Raw genomic sequence first — 16,567 nt, forward strand, 5'->3', positions numbered from 1 at the left:
ATATAAAATTTGACTTTAAACATTTTCAGTATATATAGAATAGCTGTAGAAATCTAAGATAATTTTGTCTCTAATAAAAATAAATCCAACAGACAAATTTTAAACAAGATGGGGACAAAAACTTTTATTTTACAAATTTCTTTGTGTTAAATTCCTATTTATATATATTTCTTAAATGTGTATATAAGAATATATATAAGAAATTTAGGATGGTTGCAGTTGTGTAATTTCTGCACCAAACAATGTATTTAAATTTGTAGATTATTAATATACTAAAAATAAGTTAAAATCGAAAGAAATGTTGGTTATGGGGTTTCTGCAATAAACAATTCAATTGTTCCATTAATTCCTCATTAACCAGATTATGATCTTCATCTTTCTTGTCAATTTCGGATGTAGAACAATCTGAACATGCCCATTTAATTTGTTGTTTTTTTACTTTTTCATAAATGTTATTTGATTCATCAATACATTTACAATGAAACCACTGTAAACAAACCTTACATAGAACTGCTTTACTGTTCTTAGAGACATTTTTTAAACATTTTCCACAGGAGTATTTGGGTCCTTTCTTCATCATTACCACTATATTATCTGTAACACAAATAATATCCTGCTGTATAACTAAACAACAGTCGGTAAGTGAAACAAAAACAAAAAAACTAATTATAAAATTCCCTTAGAATATATAGCAATACCTATAATTTATTAAAAAGCGGACAGCTTTTCAATAAATCAATTCATAAATAAGTGTCAGTAATCTTCAAAATTGTCTTGTACAAAAAAAAAAAAAAAAAAAACTTTTAAAAAATTATTTAAATGGTAGTAAATTGCTAAAAGTTTAGCTAGATTACTGATATTCGGTATAAAAATAAAAGTCCTCACTAGGATTTGAACTGATGAACTTCAGGTTGGGTGTCTACTACTCTATCAGTTGTGCTATCACTAGCTGATAAGAAACTTGAGTCAGATAGTATCCTTCTCTTCCACCTGTTAGTTCAAGCATGTGACATTTCCTGTGAAGTAGTGTAGTTCTCAATAAATAATATTATAGCAAGCCACATTGATTACTGTTTGTTTTTTGTCTTTCTTTAATATAGTAATAATTTGCCTCTATGGTGCTGAGTACATACAGTGAAAATTACAGAAGTTCAAACATGACCAAGCTGGTAGGCCTAGGTTACACTGATTATTTACAAATAGTTCACTTTTAAAATAATGTGGTCATTATATGCACTACTAACACTGCCCTATTATTCTGCAACAGTTACCAGTACTGATAATGTTTAAGAAAATTATCAAAACAGTATTTAGTAGATAACTTTTAAATTTAATTTTAGGTTAATTAAGTCTCCCTAATAAGTGTAAAAATAATAGAATCTCACTGTAAGAAAAAACAAAATTTTATTTCTTAACTTGTTTACTTTGAATTTATTGATAGTATAAACAAAACAAAGAGTCACTAGTTAGCACTTTACGTTCAAAAATACTTATAACACAGTATCAAGACTGATAGCACACCCACTAGCCAGAGGAACTCTTGAATATGCGATAAATTCTTGAATATCCAAATAAAATGATAAAAGAAATTGTGTGTATTGAAAATAAATATATTCAAGTAAATAAATTATATCAGTAACACGCTAACAGCAAAAGCAACAAACTTACTTTGCTATATTTGGAAGCTACATTCTCTTGTGTTATAGTTGCCTGAGGGAGGTAGAAAGAACTCAAGAGAACCTACAGCAAATTCTGTCTCCAGGATGAAAAAAACAGTACAGTACAGTTCTAAAGTGCATAGAAACTAGAGGCACCTGCTGTAAAACCTTAAATGACTTAAGAATCATGATGTTAATGTTCCTCTTTATCTGAGAAATATTGTACTTTTGTTAATTAAAAGTGCATTTATTGAACTAGAGCTACAAACTTCTACCAGCGCTTCTGCCACTGTTTAAAATATTTCTGAAAGGCATATTTTAGAAAGTTGTTAAGCTCAGCTATTGTATTCTGTTTAATGTCTTCTCTTTCTTGAAATTGAGTTCCTTTCGGGGGCATTTTCAGCTTAGAAAATAGCCAGAAGTCGGGGGAGTACGGAGCTTGGCGAACCAGAGGTGTGTTGTTTTTAGCGATAAAACTCTGAATGATGTGCAGAATGGGTAGGTGCATTGTCGTGATGGATCTGCCAAGTTTTTGTTGCCACACAGCGTCACAGATACAGCATCACAGCACACAGCACGTAGGTGATGAAGAACCTCAAAGCAGTATTCTTTTGTGATGGTTTGGCCGTGTGGTGCGTACTCATTATGTACCACTCCACTGGAGTCAAAGAAGACTGTCAACATGACCTGGATTTGGCAGTGAACTTGCTGTACTTGTTTTGGTCTTGGAGATGTTGTATGTTTCCACATGATTTCATCTTGGTTTCCGGGTCGTATCCATAAATCCAGGATTCATCACCAGTAATCACTCTATCCAGGAAGTCAGGGTTACTGTTTGCACTGTACAGCATGCAATTTCAAAGCGAAGTTGTTTTTGCTCCAATGTCAGCAACTTTGGAACAAATTTTGTGGACACTCTTCTCATTTTCAAATCCTTGGTTAAAATCAAATGTACTGACCCAATGCTGACTCCAATTTTTTTTTTCTAGTTTCCGGACTGTAATACGATGGTTTACAGTGACTAATTTCGCACTTGATCAATAACAGTCTCATTCCGGCTTGTCGATGGCCTGCCTGAACACAATTCACTTTCCACTGTTTTACCATTTTTGACTCAATTGTACCACTCTTTTATTCAAGTACTGCTTATTGCAGACTCCCCAAAAGCCTGTTGAATTTTGTGAATTGTTGCCACTTGCGAATCGCCAAGCTTTCTGCAAATTTTAATGCAGAAGTGCGCTCAAGTTTTTCTGTCATTTTATAACTTGATAAAACCTGTCAAGTACAACAGTAAGATCTACTCTCTTAGGCTGACTGCTGGCGACTGAAGCTTTGTCATGATAAAAAAACAGTGTATGCACGCGCATGACAGTCCCCTCCACATCCTCACTAAGGTTGGCCACCAGTGCTTCATTCTTTTAATCAGGACAACAGAAGGTCTGATACTTTTTGAACAGCTCTCATAAATTGATAGAAAGAGCCTTCCTTGAATCACTGATCACCACACCTACAATTCCCGGTAAACTACTCATGCATGCTACAGACTACTAATTTTTAGCATAGAATCTTATGTTTGAGAAGGACTACCATATATTGGGAAGGAACTGTACTTACTGCCAGGAGAAATGAAATGAAACAAAGCTGAAGTCACTTAAAATGGTTTATATCAAGACCTCTCTAGACCCTACAGGAGTATCTGCATTATAAACATAATCGAGAATGAATTTCCATATTTTATTTCTTACTAGCTGTTACCCACGGCTTTGCACTCAATCTTTAGAACCGAAGTCCTTATATTACTTAGTAAAAGCACTTAAGATGTAAAATGGTGGAGTTCTATGAAAATTTTAAAACGTAAGTAGGCCTACATCAAGTAGATATTATTTAAGTTCATGGTAAATATTATTAGAGTTTAATTTAATTAATATATCATGTTTGCACGTGGAAGAGCATTTCTGGTTCAAATTAATTAATTATATTTGCAATGTCACAGCTGATCCTGCATTATTATTCTGATCAATAAAATACAAACACACAGGTCTCGGAAACCTACTTCGGTCAAAAAGCGTCTATTTCTAGCCTTTATCACATATTTCAGGTCTAAGATGTTTCCCGTACCATAGTAGAGTTTGCCTTGTCCTGACGAAGAAAAAATATATATTTACGTAGGACAGAGAAGCCTACTTCTGTTAAAAAGTGCCTACTTCAGATCGTTTAAATTCACTTACTATGTGAAATTTCAGCTTGCAATATTTCCTCGATCAAATTCTAGATACTTTCGATTATGCAGTTCTCGGAAATCTACTTTGGAAATCTATTTTCAGTTTAAAATATTTACAGGGACATAGTTGTTTGTTTTTTTGTCCTGATGAAGAAAATATACACACATATAGGACCTATTACGGCCAAGGGGAAGTAATATCTACCTCTTATGTACTTTCGGTATAAGGGGGAATTCCTTATTAAGGTTATGCAACATTCCAAAATAATCGTTATTAAAGTTTTGCGATACACTTGTCTTTTGGACTGTAGCCAGGGAAAGAATGAATCGTTGAGGCATTTTAGTGTTAATTTCTCTGTTTTTCCAAAAGCCACTGTTAAAATGCCATATCACAATGTCAAGGAAGCCCACCAGTTTAAATTAACTTATGTGAAAACATTCATAACTTTGTTCATTAACGTTGGTTACATAGCAGTGTTTAAATAATATTTAAAATGCATTAGATGATTTAAATTTGTCACTGGTGCGATCTGGAGAAAAGTTTGATGTTCACTTTTTATTAACTATCTGCATTGCACTACTGATCAAGCACTGTTTTCTTGATATTTGATCAAATTTAAATGTAAACAGAATGATGTTTCAGCCAATTTAATTTGGATTCAATTTAATTTGGATTATGAAAAGTAAAAACTAGAATTGTTCTTAATTCTAAAATATTTCAGGTAACTTTTCTTATATTTTGCTTCATAAAAACCTTCCATGGATTTCAATGAACATTTTACAAAAAGAATAACCCGAATTGGTCTAGCCGTTCTCGAGATTTGAGCTTACCAACACATTTTGCGATTAATTTTTATTTATATGATGTACAGTTAGAATTGCTCTTTATGTAAACTGACACAATCAGTTTCTCAAAGAACTTATAATATAAGTAGTCTAAATTTGTTATTTTTATTTAATTCCTTGTGGTTGTTTTTATCAGGCAATGTCATACAATTGTTTACATACACTTACAATACATGTTTAGTGGAATTTAGTTAGTTTAGCTTTTGAGTTTAGGTTCAATAAATCAAATTGTTACTTTCTCCTTTTACATTGTACAGTATAAAAAGGAACTAAAAATCTGCCTTATCGATCCCTAATAAATGAATTCTAAGAGTAGCAAAACTTCACATCAATCTGTGACAAAAGATTTGAGATCTAAAAAAGTTTTTAAATATACACGTAGAAATACTTATAAATCATTCATATCTTGGTATAAGAATTTTTTGCAAGTCTTCCAATTTGATTGAGGAAAGTAATGAGGTACTAAGGAAAATTGTTCTAATGGTCAATCATAAGACCAACAGTTATATTTTATGCATTGTCAAACCACTTACTGTCTTTCAGTTATTGTGAATTCACCAAACAATTTTTAGTTTGTAAAAGGCTTTGGTTAATGTAAGTATTTACCTTTTAATCATGGTTGTAAAGCAAACATTCACAAAACTAATGATCCTTTTATTTTTCAAGTTATTAAATGCGAAATTGTCATTGATTAGGAATACTGATCTTTGCACTGGCAAAGAAGAACAATATGATATAAGCTTCCCTGTTTACAATATATTTACATCATTGATGTATTCTAATACACTATGTATTTGGACAAATGAGATTGATGACTGTATACAAAAGAATGTAATTGGATATGTGACTGAAAACCGCCTTAAGTATGTCATCAAACATTTTGACTATGGTGTAACTGATGTCTCTGCTAAACAATGTCACGATAATATTTTATTCAATTTCACTGTTCCAAGAAGAAACCGCTTTTTTAAAGACAGAATTCCTTCAATGAAACATTCGTTCCTCATTGTTGATTTGGCAAATAACAATACTGAGAATGTAGAATTTAGTTTTAACGAATTCAAAGTTTTTGGACTAGCAAAAGTGGTTATGGTACAGAAAACTCGAGCTTTCAAACTCAGTTCTCCATTTATTCCTCCTAGAACCTTCCAGCTGATAACTTCAAAATCCAATTTTGAGGATAAATTTGTTGCCAATTTGCAAGGAAGAAACGTTAAAGTAGTTACATTCAACTGCTCGTTGTTTTCCATCCTGCTGGGACCATTGAATTCAGGTATTTTAAAATCTGCCAAATATCTATTATGATAATTCACTATTTGCACATTTTAGCACAGTTTTTATCATTACACATCATCTGTTGAACATTTTGAATTAATTGAGTTTGAAACTTAAAAAAAAAAAAATAAAATATACAAATATAAAATTGGTACATAAGAAGGGAGATATTAAGAATTTCAACAACTACCTGTCCAACTTTTACTGTATTTTTCTAAATTTTTTGAGATAATTTGTAAGCAACTATCAAATTTCCTTGAGAACAAAAAATGTATAAATCCTCTACAGTTTGGTTTCTGTTCTGGTATTGGCATAGAAATTTCCAAGGCTGAATTTGTTAGTGATGTGCTGAGTGTCATGAATGAGTCCTTTACCTGTGGAATTATCTATAACTTTTCCAAGGCATTCATCTGTGTTATTCACATAGTTATTAGTTTTAATTGAGAAACTACGAGGGTCATCTAAAAAGTAGTATCTGTTAGTGCCACATGAAGCGCAAAGCCGCTGGACAGGGTTAGACTGCATCAGTGGCTTCTCTGGGCCAAGGTTAAGTAGCGCTAGCATTGCCTCTGTTGTGTCAGTGATTGTTTCTAATGTTTAAACAAATTAAGAAATTTCTTAATGCACTAAATGTTTGACCTTGTGATATTCATTGCTAATTAAAGGAGGTGTGTAATGTGATGGACGAGTCATCTGTTCGGTGCTGGTGTCACAACTTCAACCTGGGGAGGGGGAATATACGTGACGAGGAGTATTCAGGGAGACCATCTATCATTACAGACCAACTGCTGAGCTCAGTAGACGAATGTGTGAGGAATGCTTGGCACTTCACAACTAATGAACTCTGAGTATTTTCCCCATGTGTCTTGAACATTTGTTCATGAAATTCTGAAAGACCATGTGCATTATTAAAAAATCTGTGCAGGGTGGGTCCCTCGCATGCTTACAGATGAACACAAAACCAAGTGTATGGCTTGGACCAAGCACGGACATTTCTGAGATGTGTTTTTCCGATGAAGGAGACTCTTTCCTGACTCGCATAATTACTGGGGATGAAACATGGGTTTGTTATGCATCACCTGAGAGTAAACGACAGTTTAGAGTGGCATAATGCTCATTCACCAACCAAACCAAAAAAATTCAAGACAGTTGCGTCCAACAGGAAATTTATGGTAACCATTTTCTGGGATCGATGAGGTGTAATGATTTTATGGTCCATGGAGACACAATTAATGCTTATACATATTGTGAAATAAATTACAGCAGGCAATACACAATCAACGGCGAGGTTTACTGTCTACAGACGTCATTATTGATCATGAAAATGCCAGGCCTCATGCAGCTGCGATAACACAACTTTTGCAGCAATTCAAGTGGGAAACCTTCGACCATCCACTGTATAGCCTGGACTGGCCCCCCTTCGGATTTTCATCTCTTTACAAAACTTAAAGACTTTCTGGCAGGAAAAAGATTTGACAGCGATGAAGAACTTGGCGTGACTATATATCTTAATACCCTGCCGAAGGTAGACTATGACGCTGGAATAAAAAATTCTTCACACGTTATGAAAAATGCTTAAGTTTGCTTGGAGATTATGTGGGGAAGCAGTGTAAAGTATGCTCTTTCCAATAAAAATGTTTATATTTGTTAATAATATTTACTCTTGTGTCTTCATTGCACAAATGGGTACCACTTTTCAGATGGGCCTCAACAATATTGAATAAATTATATAAACCTGTCAATTTTCAAAAAAATGTTCTGCTATTTCTTAATCATCTTGAAACATACAAAGATTAAAACAAGCATATAAATTGTTTGTTTCAAATTGATTATTGACTATGGTTGTTGGAAGATTTGAAAGGATGACAGGATTTCAATGCTTTTAACTAGTCATTTGTCTATACACTAATTTAAACTTAATTTTTTATAGAATGCATGTTCATAAATATTGCATTATGTCTTGATTTTGTACAAATGTGGTAGTCGCCATCTTTAAACCTTTTATTGGTTGAGAAACAACACTTATTGGTGGAAAACACATCCAAGTAATGCGTAAGTATTGTCTCAGTACCAGTTTTTGTTTACAAATGAGTGGAGCGCCTGGGAGGTTTGACCTCGGATTACAATTACAGTGAATGAATTTATATGGTTGATGTGGTATTTTCTTTTTTTAACTATAAATTGCAATGTTCGCAAACAAATTTTTTGTGCTACCGATTTTTTCATTATTTAAACAAATTATAAAAAAATAATTTTTACCATATAGGTTTTGCTTTAAATAGTATTTAAAAATTATATATATGTGTTGCTTATATATATATATATATATATATATATATATATATATATATATATATATATATATATATATATATATATGAGAATTTTAACCCAAATAGATATAGAGAAACATCTATGAAAGATTCTAGAGTATATGAAGAAGGGTCATAGGCCCTTGAAAATGTAGTACAATGAGGGGGGGATAGCAGAACGGCAGGTGCAAAGTACAGAAGAATTTTTCGTCTAATTTTGTTATACAGGGTGAGTGGCTCTTGGTGTGACAAAATTTTTTGGGTTATAATGCAATGTAAATGTGATACAATGGCGGTTATAAAAAAGTCTAACTTCAAAAATTAGGTCTGAAATGAATTATTTTCAGTTTTTTCTAAAAAACCCATGTTTTTGTACGTAAATCTGATATTTCTCAGCAACGTATAGACATATGTGAGCAAACTACATCATTTTTAGATTCTCCATTAAATTTTCAATTTGAAAAAGTTATCGGTACAAACGGTAAGAAAAGAAAATTAAGCTTCAGGTCGATTCAAATGGCAAAGTTGCTAAGTTTCAGAAAAACTGAAATATTATTGAACCCCATCTTTTTACCACATCCTGTACACAAGAATGTGTCAAGTGATATTAAAAACTTTGCCATTTAATAGGCTTTAAAATGGTATGCCATATGACCATAGTTAAGTATTCGGTTACCTACTTTTATCGGTTTAAATATTAAAAAACATGCAACCTACAAAAAGATTAAAACAATTTAATAACAACTAACTTCCTAACTTAATTTCAATGGGGAAAAAACTGTTTCATTGTGGGCAAGAAGCTTCATTTATCTGCAAGATAAAACAGAATTACAGTATAAAATGGACCCTATGGAGTTTTTTACCAATTATTTTCAGAAATTTTGATTAATTTAAAAAGTTTTGAAAATGGTTCTGATGTTATTGATGGAAGTCTCTGCTATCTTCAGCAACACCATCCTTTCCCGTCTGATGGTCCCCTACCACACATCCCTACTAGACATTGTGAAAGACTTGGTGAAGAGTAACTTCCAGTGGGGTGAACCTGGGTTTGAAAATATAAGTGAAAGAGAAGTTTACTTCAATCTGGAGGTATCTGTTATATTGGTTTGAGATTTCTGAAGCTTGTGTATGTACAGAAATGATTAATATTATTATTACACAACCAAGGACAACAACCCAATATACTACTTCACTCAGTTCCTTGTTTTGTGGTTCTGAGGGTTTAAACAGAAGAAACACAATGACACTAAGAAAACACCTCTATGCCATTACTAGTAAAAGTTATGGGAAAATAACACACACAAAATAATAATCTATAGGGATAATGCCAATGTCTTATGCATTTCAAAAATGTATGCATGATATCTTTTAGTAAGACTCTGAGGTGCCCAGATTATTCCTTTACATATTACTACTGTTTCTGGTGTGCATAGTTTTGGTTCTTTGGTTCTTGCATGGTTTGGTTTGGTGTCTTTTTCTAGGTGGCATTACAATGTAATGGGGTGCCCCATAACTTTTGCTAGAATCGTCGTAGGGATGTTTTCGTTTATGTCATTGTGTTTCGATTGAATAGACCTTTAAAATGACATGTGAAAATGGGCAAGTAGAGAGATACAATGGTGTGATTATAGAATACCATATACCTAGCTTTGAAATCAAGACAGATGAAAATTAGTCAGTGGGAAAGTGTTGTACATGAAGCTCTTCAATGTATTATGTCACTTCTATGCATGACAACCAGTTGCACTCCCATGATGTTCAGACACCAAGGTGTCTGATGTTGTGTTGCTCCCATTGATGTGTTATAATGGTAAAGCCCAACTTTTTATTTTAGACACTTCACATTGTTTTTATTTGGAAATCGTGAAGTTTTGTTTTGTCTAAGGCAAACTTCAAGCAATTGTGAGACTTAAAAAATCTGTGCATTCTTACACAGAAGGTGAGATGTCTCAAAGAATCAATGAAGTCAATTGAATGAAGCTTGGGATCTTTAAATGGACAGTATTTTTCTACCAATTGGTAAGGAATCAGCAAAAAAATGGAAATTAAATCTTAAATGTAGATCTCAATAATGTTTTTCAGTAATTTTATATAACATTTTAAACATTGAGGTTGGAAAAATTGTTAAACTATTAATAACAAGTCAAACAAGATTAAAGACTTTTTAATTTTCAGGCACCCAAGATGGAATAGAGATGCTGATGATGCAAGAGTTAGCTGAGAGGGTAAACTTTTCTTGGACTTTTGTAGACCCTCATGGGGATTGGGGGAACATGCTCCCTAATATGTCTTGGATAGGAGGCGTGGCTGGAACTTTGGAAAGTGGAGATGCCGATTTAGGGTTTTGCAATATTTGGAATATTCTGCCTTATTCAGTCCCAGTAGATTTCGGCCCTCCATGGAATGTAGTAAGCTTAGTTTTTATTTTCCTAAAAAATAATAAATTATGTAAGTTTGTCTTATACTCTAATACAAGCTAATTCTGCATAATGGATTTCAATAACCAGGTGATGAATTTTGCATAAACAAAAAGTAAGGGATTTTGGGCCTTGAATATTGATTGGTGCTATCTTTTGACCCTTGTGAACTCTTTATTTTTGAATGATAATAAAACAGAAAATTATCACACACCATGTTGTTGACGATATAAACATGGAATGAAGAAATCAGACTATACTTTGTTTACATTGTTTAGTTAGTTACCAATACATATGAAATTACATTAAGGTTGAAAATCCTAGTTTAATCTAAGAGGCTAACTTCTTGGAAAAAACAGTGTATTTTGGTCATAGAATATTTTATATATTTTGCTCTAAATTTTATCAATTAGGATTTTTGGGCCTCAAACATTAAATGGCATACTTGTGCATTCTTTTGCCAAGAACATCCAGGAAAAATTTTATTTAGTACAATAATTAAAAAAACTAATTTGTGAAACCAATTGGCATATTTCTTTATCCTATGAACTCTGAAATAAATCTAAAGGATTTTGTATAATTTAACTAAAAAGAGGCTTTTCAAAGCGAAGTTTGGTTAGTACTTACTTTTATTGGCAGATCCTTGTTTAGCATCACAAGAAAGGATTGATTGATTGTGATTCAAGAGTTTACAACACTTATAAAACCTAGCATTCTTAAACTACTATTAAGAAAATGTAGTATTTGTAGCAATACAATTTTAAAAATACTTTGATATCTTTTAGTTCCAAATTATTCTTCTACATGTCCATTTACAGTTTAAATGGTGTCTCTCATTGATGGTGCCAATTATGTTACAAGTCTGATTTTTATACACAACTGATTTTAAAGTTTATTTTCTAGCTTCAGGTTGATGGTATCACATGTCACAATTTGTTTTTTGATAACATTTTTAAAGATTTATATTTTATTTAGTACTATGATGTTAGTGATACCAATATTACCACAGTTAAATTTTAGAGCAGTATAAAGAGAAAGGAAAGTTTATATTTTTCATATTCATTAGCCTATATCAACTATAGTGATATGTGACCCATTTGATCAAACTACTGACCAAGACGATAAAGGACAATTGAGTAATTTATTGTGTTAGTGAAGTTGGAAGTGCAACTTCACACCTTTTCATAAAATCTATATCAATAGTCTGAGTTTTGTACATGTATTCCCAATGTTTGTCTTTGATTACTTGATGCATCAAGAATAATTTAAGAAAGCACTGTCAACGGAACAGTGCAACTTCATAATCTGTTATCAAAACTGTGTGTGGTACCAATTATTTGTGTGGTATTGTGGAAGTCAATAACATAATTGAATAAGTAAAAGTTATACAATTCCAGCAGTTTAAAAACATGTTTAATTGTTTATGCATTCATTCCTGATGTTTGTGGTTTATTGTGAAGCAAAGCAAATACATTTTGGGAGCACTGCCAACTTACACACAAGTAGTTTAACTTCAAAACATTTAATGAAAACCAGTGCTAATTGATTGTCCTTTGTTTTTGGTTCATTGCAGAAGCCAATAAAAGATTTTTGAAGCATTGCCAATTTTACATAAACAGTGGAACTTCAAAAGTTTTCATCAAAACATTGTGTAACGTTCATCAGCTACTTCCTACTGAAGTAGTGCTTGGTAGCTCTGGTACACTACTTCTGAATATAGCCATATACACAAATTTTGTTATAAACTCAGTTGTTTTGAAGAAAGCATACCTCACCACGTTGTACAATAAGAAAACACTTAGAAAACTTTCAGTCCTTTAAAACTATGCTTTACATTTTTTTATATTAATGAAAAATATAAATTGCAAATACATTTTCTTTAAACATTTTAACCTTTTAATGACAAAATATTAATATACTTCAATCCCATATCAAAACATATATGCAAGAAGACCACTTTAGGTACACCACAATACTTTAACCATTTTAGGTTATGTCCAAGAAAACTAGAGGTCATGTTTGATCAAACATTATCGTAGAGGTTAATTACGATAAAACATTTGGATCCTACTTTCTCTTGGTAAATATATAATAATAAAAATATTGGAGCTTTCAGTACTTTCTGCTCAGTGATACACTTGGTACAACAGTGAAATCAGTATAACAAAGTACAGGAATAATTAATAGTGTATGAGGTATCTCTCACTCATGTGAATATGTGAATTATAAGTGTATTTTATTACTAAATAATGAAATAAATTTTTGTAAAGAAACATAATTTTACATTCTTTAGGTTTATCCAGGATTTTTGGTCCCAAGACCGCACTTGGTCTATGGCTACTGGATTATAATGATTCAGCTTTTTGAGAAGACAGTCTGGATTATTCTCTTGACAACGTTTGTTTCCATTTCTTATCTCTTGTGGAAATCTAGAAGTCCTCCAAACAATAATAATATATCAGGTAAACCACTAGAGCATCAAAAAGTTGATTATTTTATTATTTTAATGAGCCTCATGAATATTTATTTTATAGTATACTAATAGTTTGCTATAGTAACTGGAAAAATGTACATACATGTCATAGCACATTAAAAAAAACTTTTTCAAACAAATATTAAATTTATGATGACAATTGTCAGAGCTTATATAAATTATTGTGAGATTGTTTAAGATTTCCAAAAGCATAATGATAAAGATTAAAACTAATTAACCACAAATTTGTAACAAAATGATTTGGATGTGTATAACATAAAAACTACTCATTTTTCTCTCTGAACATCTATAGTCAGGGTGATATAAAAGTCCTTTGGTAATTTTTTGAATTATGAAGACAATAAATGTATTTTTGGTGTATGTTTTTGGATTTTTGATAATCCTGTAGAGATTCAATATAATACATCTAAAGTTGTAATATAGATTCTTTCCTGCAATTCTATGAGATTGGACTTACAGTACATTGAACAGTATAAATGCTTCTCTTATCCTGGAACGTCTAACTGAAACTTCTGTTGGGATGTTGCTTTTGGTGTTTTTAGGTGCAGTTGAAAGTTTCCTCATAGTATTTGGCATGACAATTGGTTGCACGTGTTATATTCCATCATCAGTGAAGATCACCCGCCAGATTATATCTTTCTGGTCTCTTCTGAGCTTTTTTGTCTCTGCTATCTTCAGCAACACCATCCTTTCCCGTCTGATGGTCCCCTACCACACATCCCCACTAGACAGTGTGAAAGACTTGGTGAAGAGTAACTTCCAGTGGGGTGAACCTGGGTTTGAAAATATAAGTGAAAGAGAAGTTTACTTCAATCTGGAGGTATCTGTTATATTGGTTTGAGATTTCTGAAGCTTGTGTATGTACAAAAATGATGAATATTATTATTACACAACCAAGGACAACAACCCAATATACTAGTTCACTCAGTTCCTTGTTTTGTGGTTCTGAGGGTTTAAACAGATTCTTTCTTCTTGGATTTGAATACTTAATTTATCCTAGACGATTTCCTACAGAGATTGCCAAGTTCCAGTACACTCCAGCAAAGGTTTCCTATCTAGATAAAAAGCTAGTAGTTTTACAAGTTTGATTAGACAATCATCTGTATCGTTCAAATGGTTTTTAAGAGTGAATATTATATTTCCTTTTTGGTTTTCGCTAATTAGTAGGCAATTTGAAAAATACCGAAGCAGCCAGTCAATTAGTATAATTTTTGTAAAATATTTGAGTTATTAACAGTTTATTAGTAGCTTTTTGAACAAAAATAATATAATGAGAAATATCTCTCTATCATGATCGTAAATTACGAATGTGCCACATCTGTTTCCTAGCAATAAGTAATTGATTGTAGGAAGACTTCAATTTCTTGATTTTATTCAATTTCTTACCTGTTTACATTACAATGTAATTAGTATTTAATTTTTCTCTTATCAGTTTTGTATATGTGACTAAATTTTTGATTCTATTGAAACTATAAATATAAACTTAATCTAAACTAATTACTTGGTTGACCTTGTTAATGCAATACATATGTACTGACAATCTATGTAGATGTTCTAAGGCATCGTTCACATTTGTACATTATAAACAATATTCAAAACCATGTAATTTAATAAATGACTTTAAACTAAAGGATATCAATATAGTCTTTATAATATACATCCAGTACACATTGTAAATAGAAAAGTAGTTTTCCAAATAACATACAAGGCTAGTCAGAATAACATTGGTTATTATTGAATATTACTTTATAATTTGAATATTATATATGGTAAATCTAATATTATGACACATATTAGTACTAGTACTGTAGGTTATTAAATATTTGATTGATTTCATTTTGAACATCAATGTCTTGAAAATTGGAATTGTATTTCACCCACTAAGGCCTGAAGTAAATCTTTTGTGAAAGTAAACTTCTAAAAACCTAAAACTATTATATCACAATACTCTATAACAAAATGATGGTCTATCACTAACCAGTTAATTTGTATCCAAAACCACTATTTTGCTTACAAAGGATACTGTTTCATTTTATAATTTGTCTATTTTAGGATCCCTGGCAGAAAAAGTTTGAAAGCCGCTATCAAGAGCTGACGAGAAACACTTCTAGAACAGCACTGCTCTCTGGGAAATTTGCATTTCCAGTGACTCGCCTAGGCCATGACTATGTCTTTGTGAACATCGTTGGAGTGAACCAGACCAAGGATTTTAGAGGATTTAGGGTGATGAAACAGCCCTTAAATGAGTTCTATGTATCTCTAGTCTTCAGCAAGCATTCACCAATATTGGAAATCTGCAGAGAAAAACTCCAGAGGTTTTTCCAGGTGGGACTAGTAAACTACTGGAAGAAAGATGTTATTCTCCGTCATGGCAATGCGGACATAGAGCAGCTGCTGTATGATTCTTCCACAGAAACTGTGGTAAATTCATTTGAACCTCTGACACTTAGTAACAACCTTGCTGCATTCAGAATCCTCCTAAGCGGTCTAAGTTTGGCAGTTCTAGTATTTGCTTTTGAACTATTAAGCAGTCCACAGACTTAATGCATATAATTTCTAACAAGACTATAGTAACTAAAACCAATCAAAGGCATAAGTATTTGGACTAATAGAATATTATAATTAGTTTTTAAATTAGAAAATTAAATATCGTCTGGCCCCTCTATTTGATTTCAGTATCTCATTCAAACTTGTTTTTTCAAGCTTCAGTTGTGAGTAAACAAGTTTTTTTTAAATAAACAAGAGACAATCAGGACCAACGAAGCTGGAATATGGCTGCTACACTCAAAACAGTTGCAAACTCTGATATGTTTTCTGTTAACAGAATGGTGTAATGCTGCTGGAATCCACCATAGAATGAGCTGAATGTATGGTGAAAACATCATGAATAATATAGTGTATGTGAGCAGTATTGAAAATTTATAGAGAGAAATTTACATACACCTGTATATCATCTCTTACGGAGGTAGGGATGGACCCATATTTCTCACTAGTGTAAGCGTGGTTGAACATGTTCATCAGATAGTCCAGGACGAACAAAAGTTTACAATAAGAGAACTTTCTATAACATTTCCTAAAATTTTAAGGTCTCCTCTGTACTCAGATGTGACAAAAGATTGAAGATATGATAAATTATTTTGGCATTTTGTCCTAAAATGCTAACTTACAAACAAAAAACAAAGTGAATGTCATCAGTTCTAGAATTTCTTACTTGTTACAAATATAATAATGAGGAGAACATTTTATAAAATCTGTTGTTACAGATACTGAGTTTTAGACCTGGTATGACAATCCTGAAACTAAAGAACAGTCTAAGAAATAAATGCACACAGTTTCTCTTAACA

At 32.2% G+C, this 16,567-nt stretch overlaps 1 protein-coding gene across 2 annotated transcripts; it reads left to right on the plus strand.

Annotated features, from left to right (window-relative positions):
- Nucleotides 1-209: 209 nt before the first annotated feature.
- Nucleotides 210-15,769, plus strand: LOC124354150. 2 transcript variants are annotated; one of them, XM_046804400.1, is made up of 5 exons: nt 210-1,169; nt 10,488-10,720; nt 13,023-13,191; nt 13,766-14,043; nt 15,276-15,769. In XM_046804400.1, exons 2-5 carry the CDS (start codon nt 10,508-10,510, stop codon nt 15,765-15,767), a joined length of 1,152 nt encoding a protein of 383 aa, XP_046660356.1. In that variant the 5' UTR covers nt 210-1,169; nt 10,488-10,507; the 3' UTR covers nt 15,768-15,769. The 2 variants fall into 2 exon arrangements, with proteins under 2 accessions (XP_046660356.1, XP_046660357.1); XM_046804401.1 differs by lacking the exon at nt 210-1,169 and having other exon boundaries at nt 10,321-10,720.
- Nucleotides 15,770-16,567: the final 798 nt, after the last annotated feature.

The sequence above is a fragment of the Homalodisca vitripennis genome, chromosome 2 (assembly GCF_021130785.1).
Source record: "Homalodisca vitripennis isolate AUS2020 chromosome 2, UT_GWSS_2.1, whole genome shotgun sequence".
Classification (NCBI taxonomy): Eukaryota; Metazoa; Arthropoda; class Insecta; order Hemiptera; family Cicadellidae; genus Homalodisca; species Homalodisca vitripennis.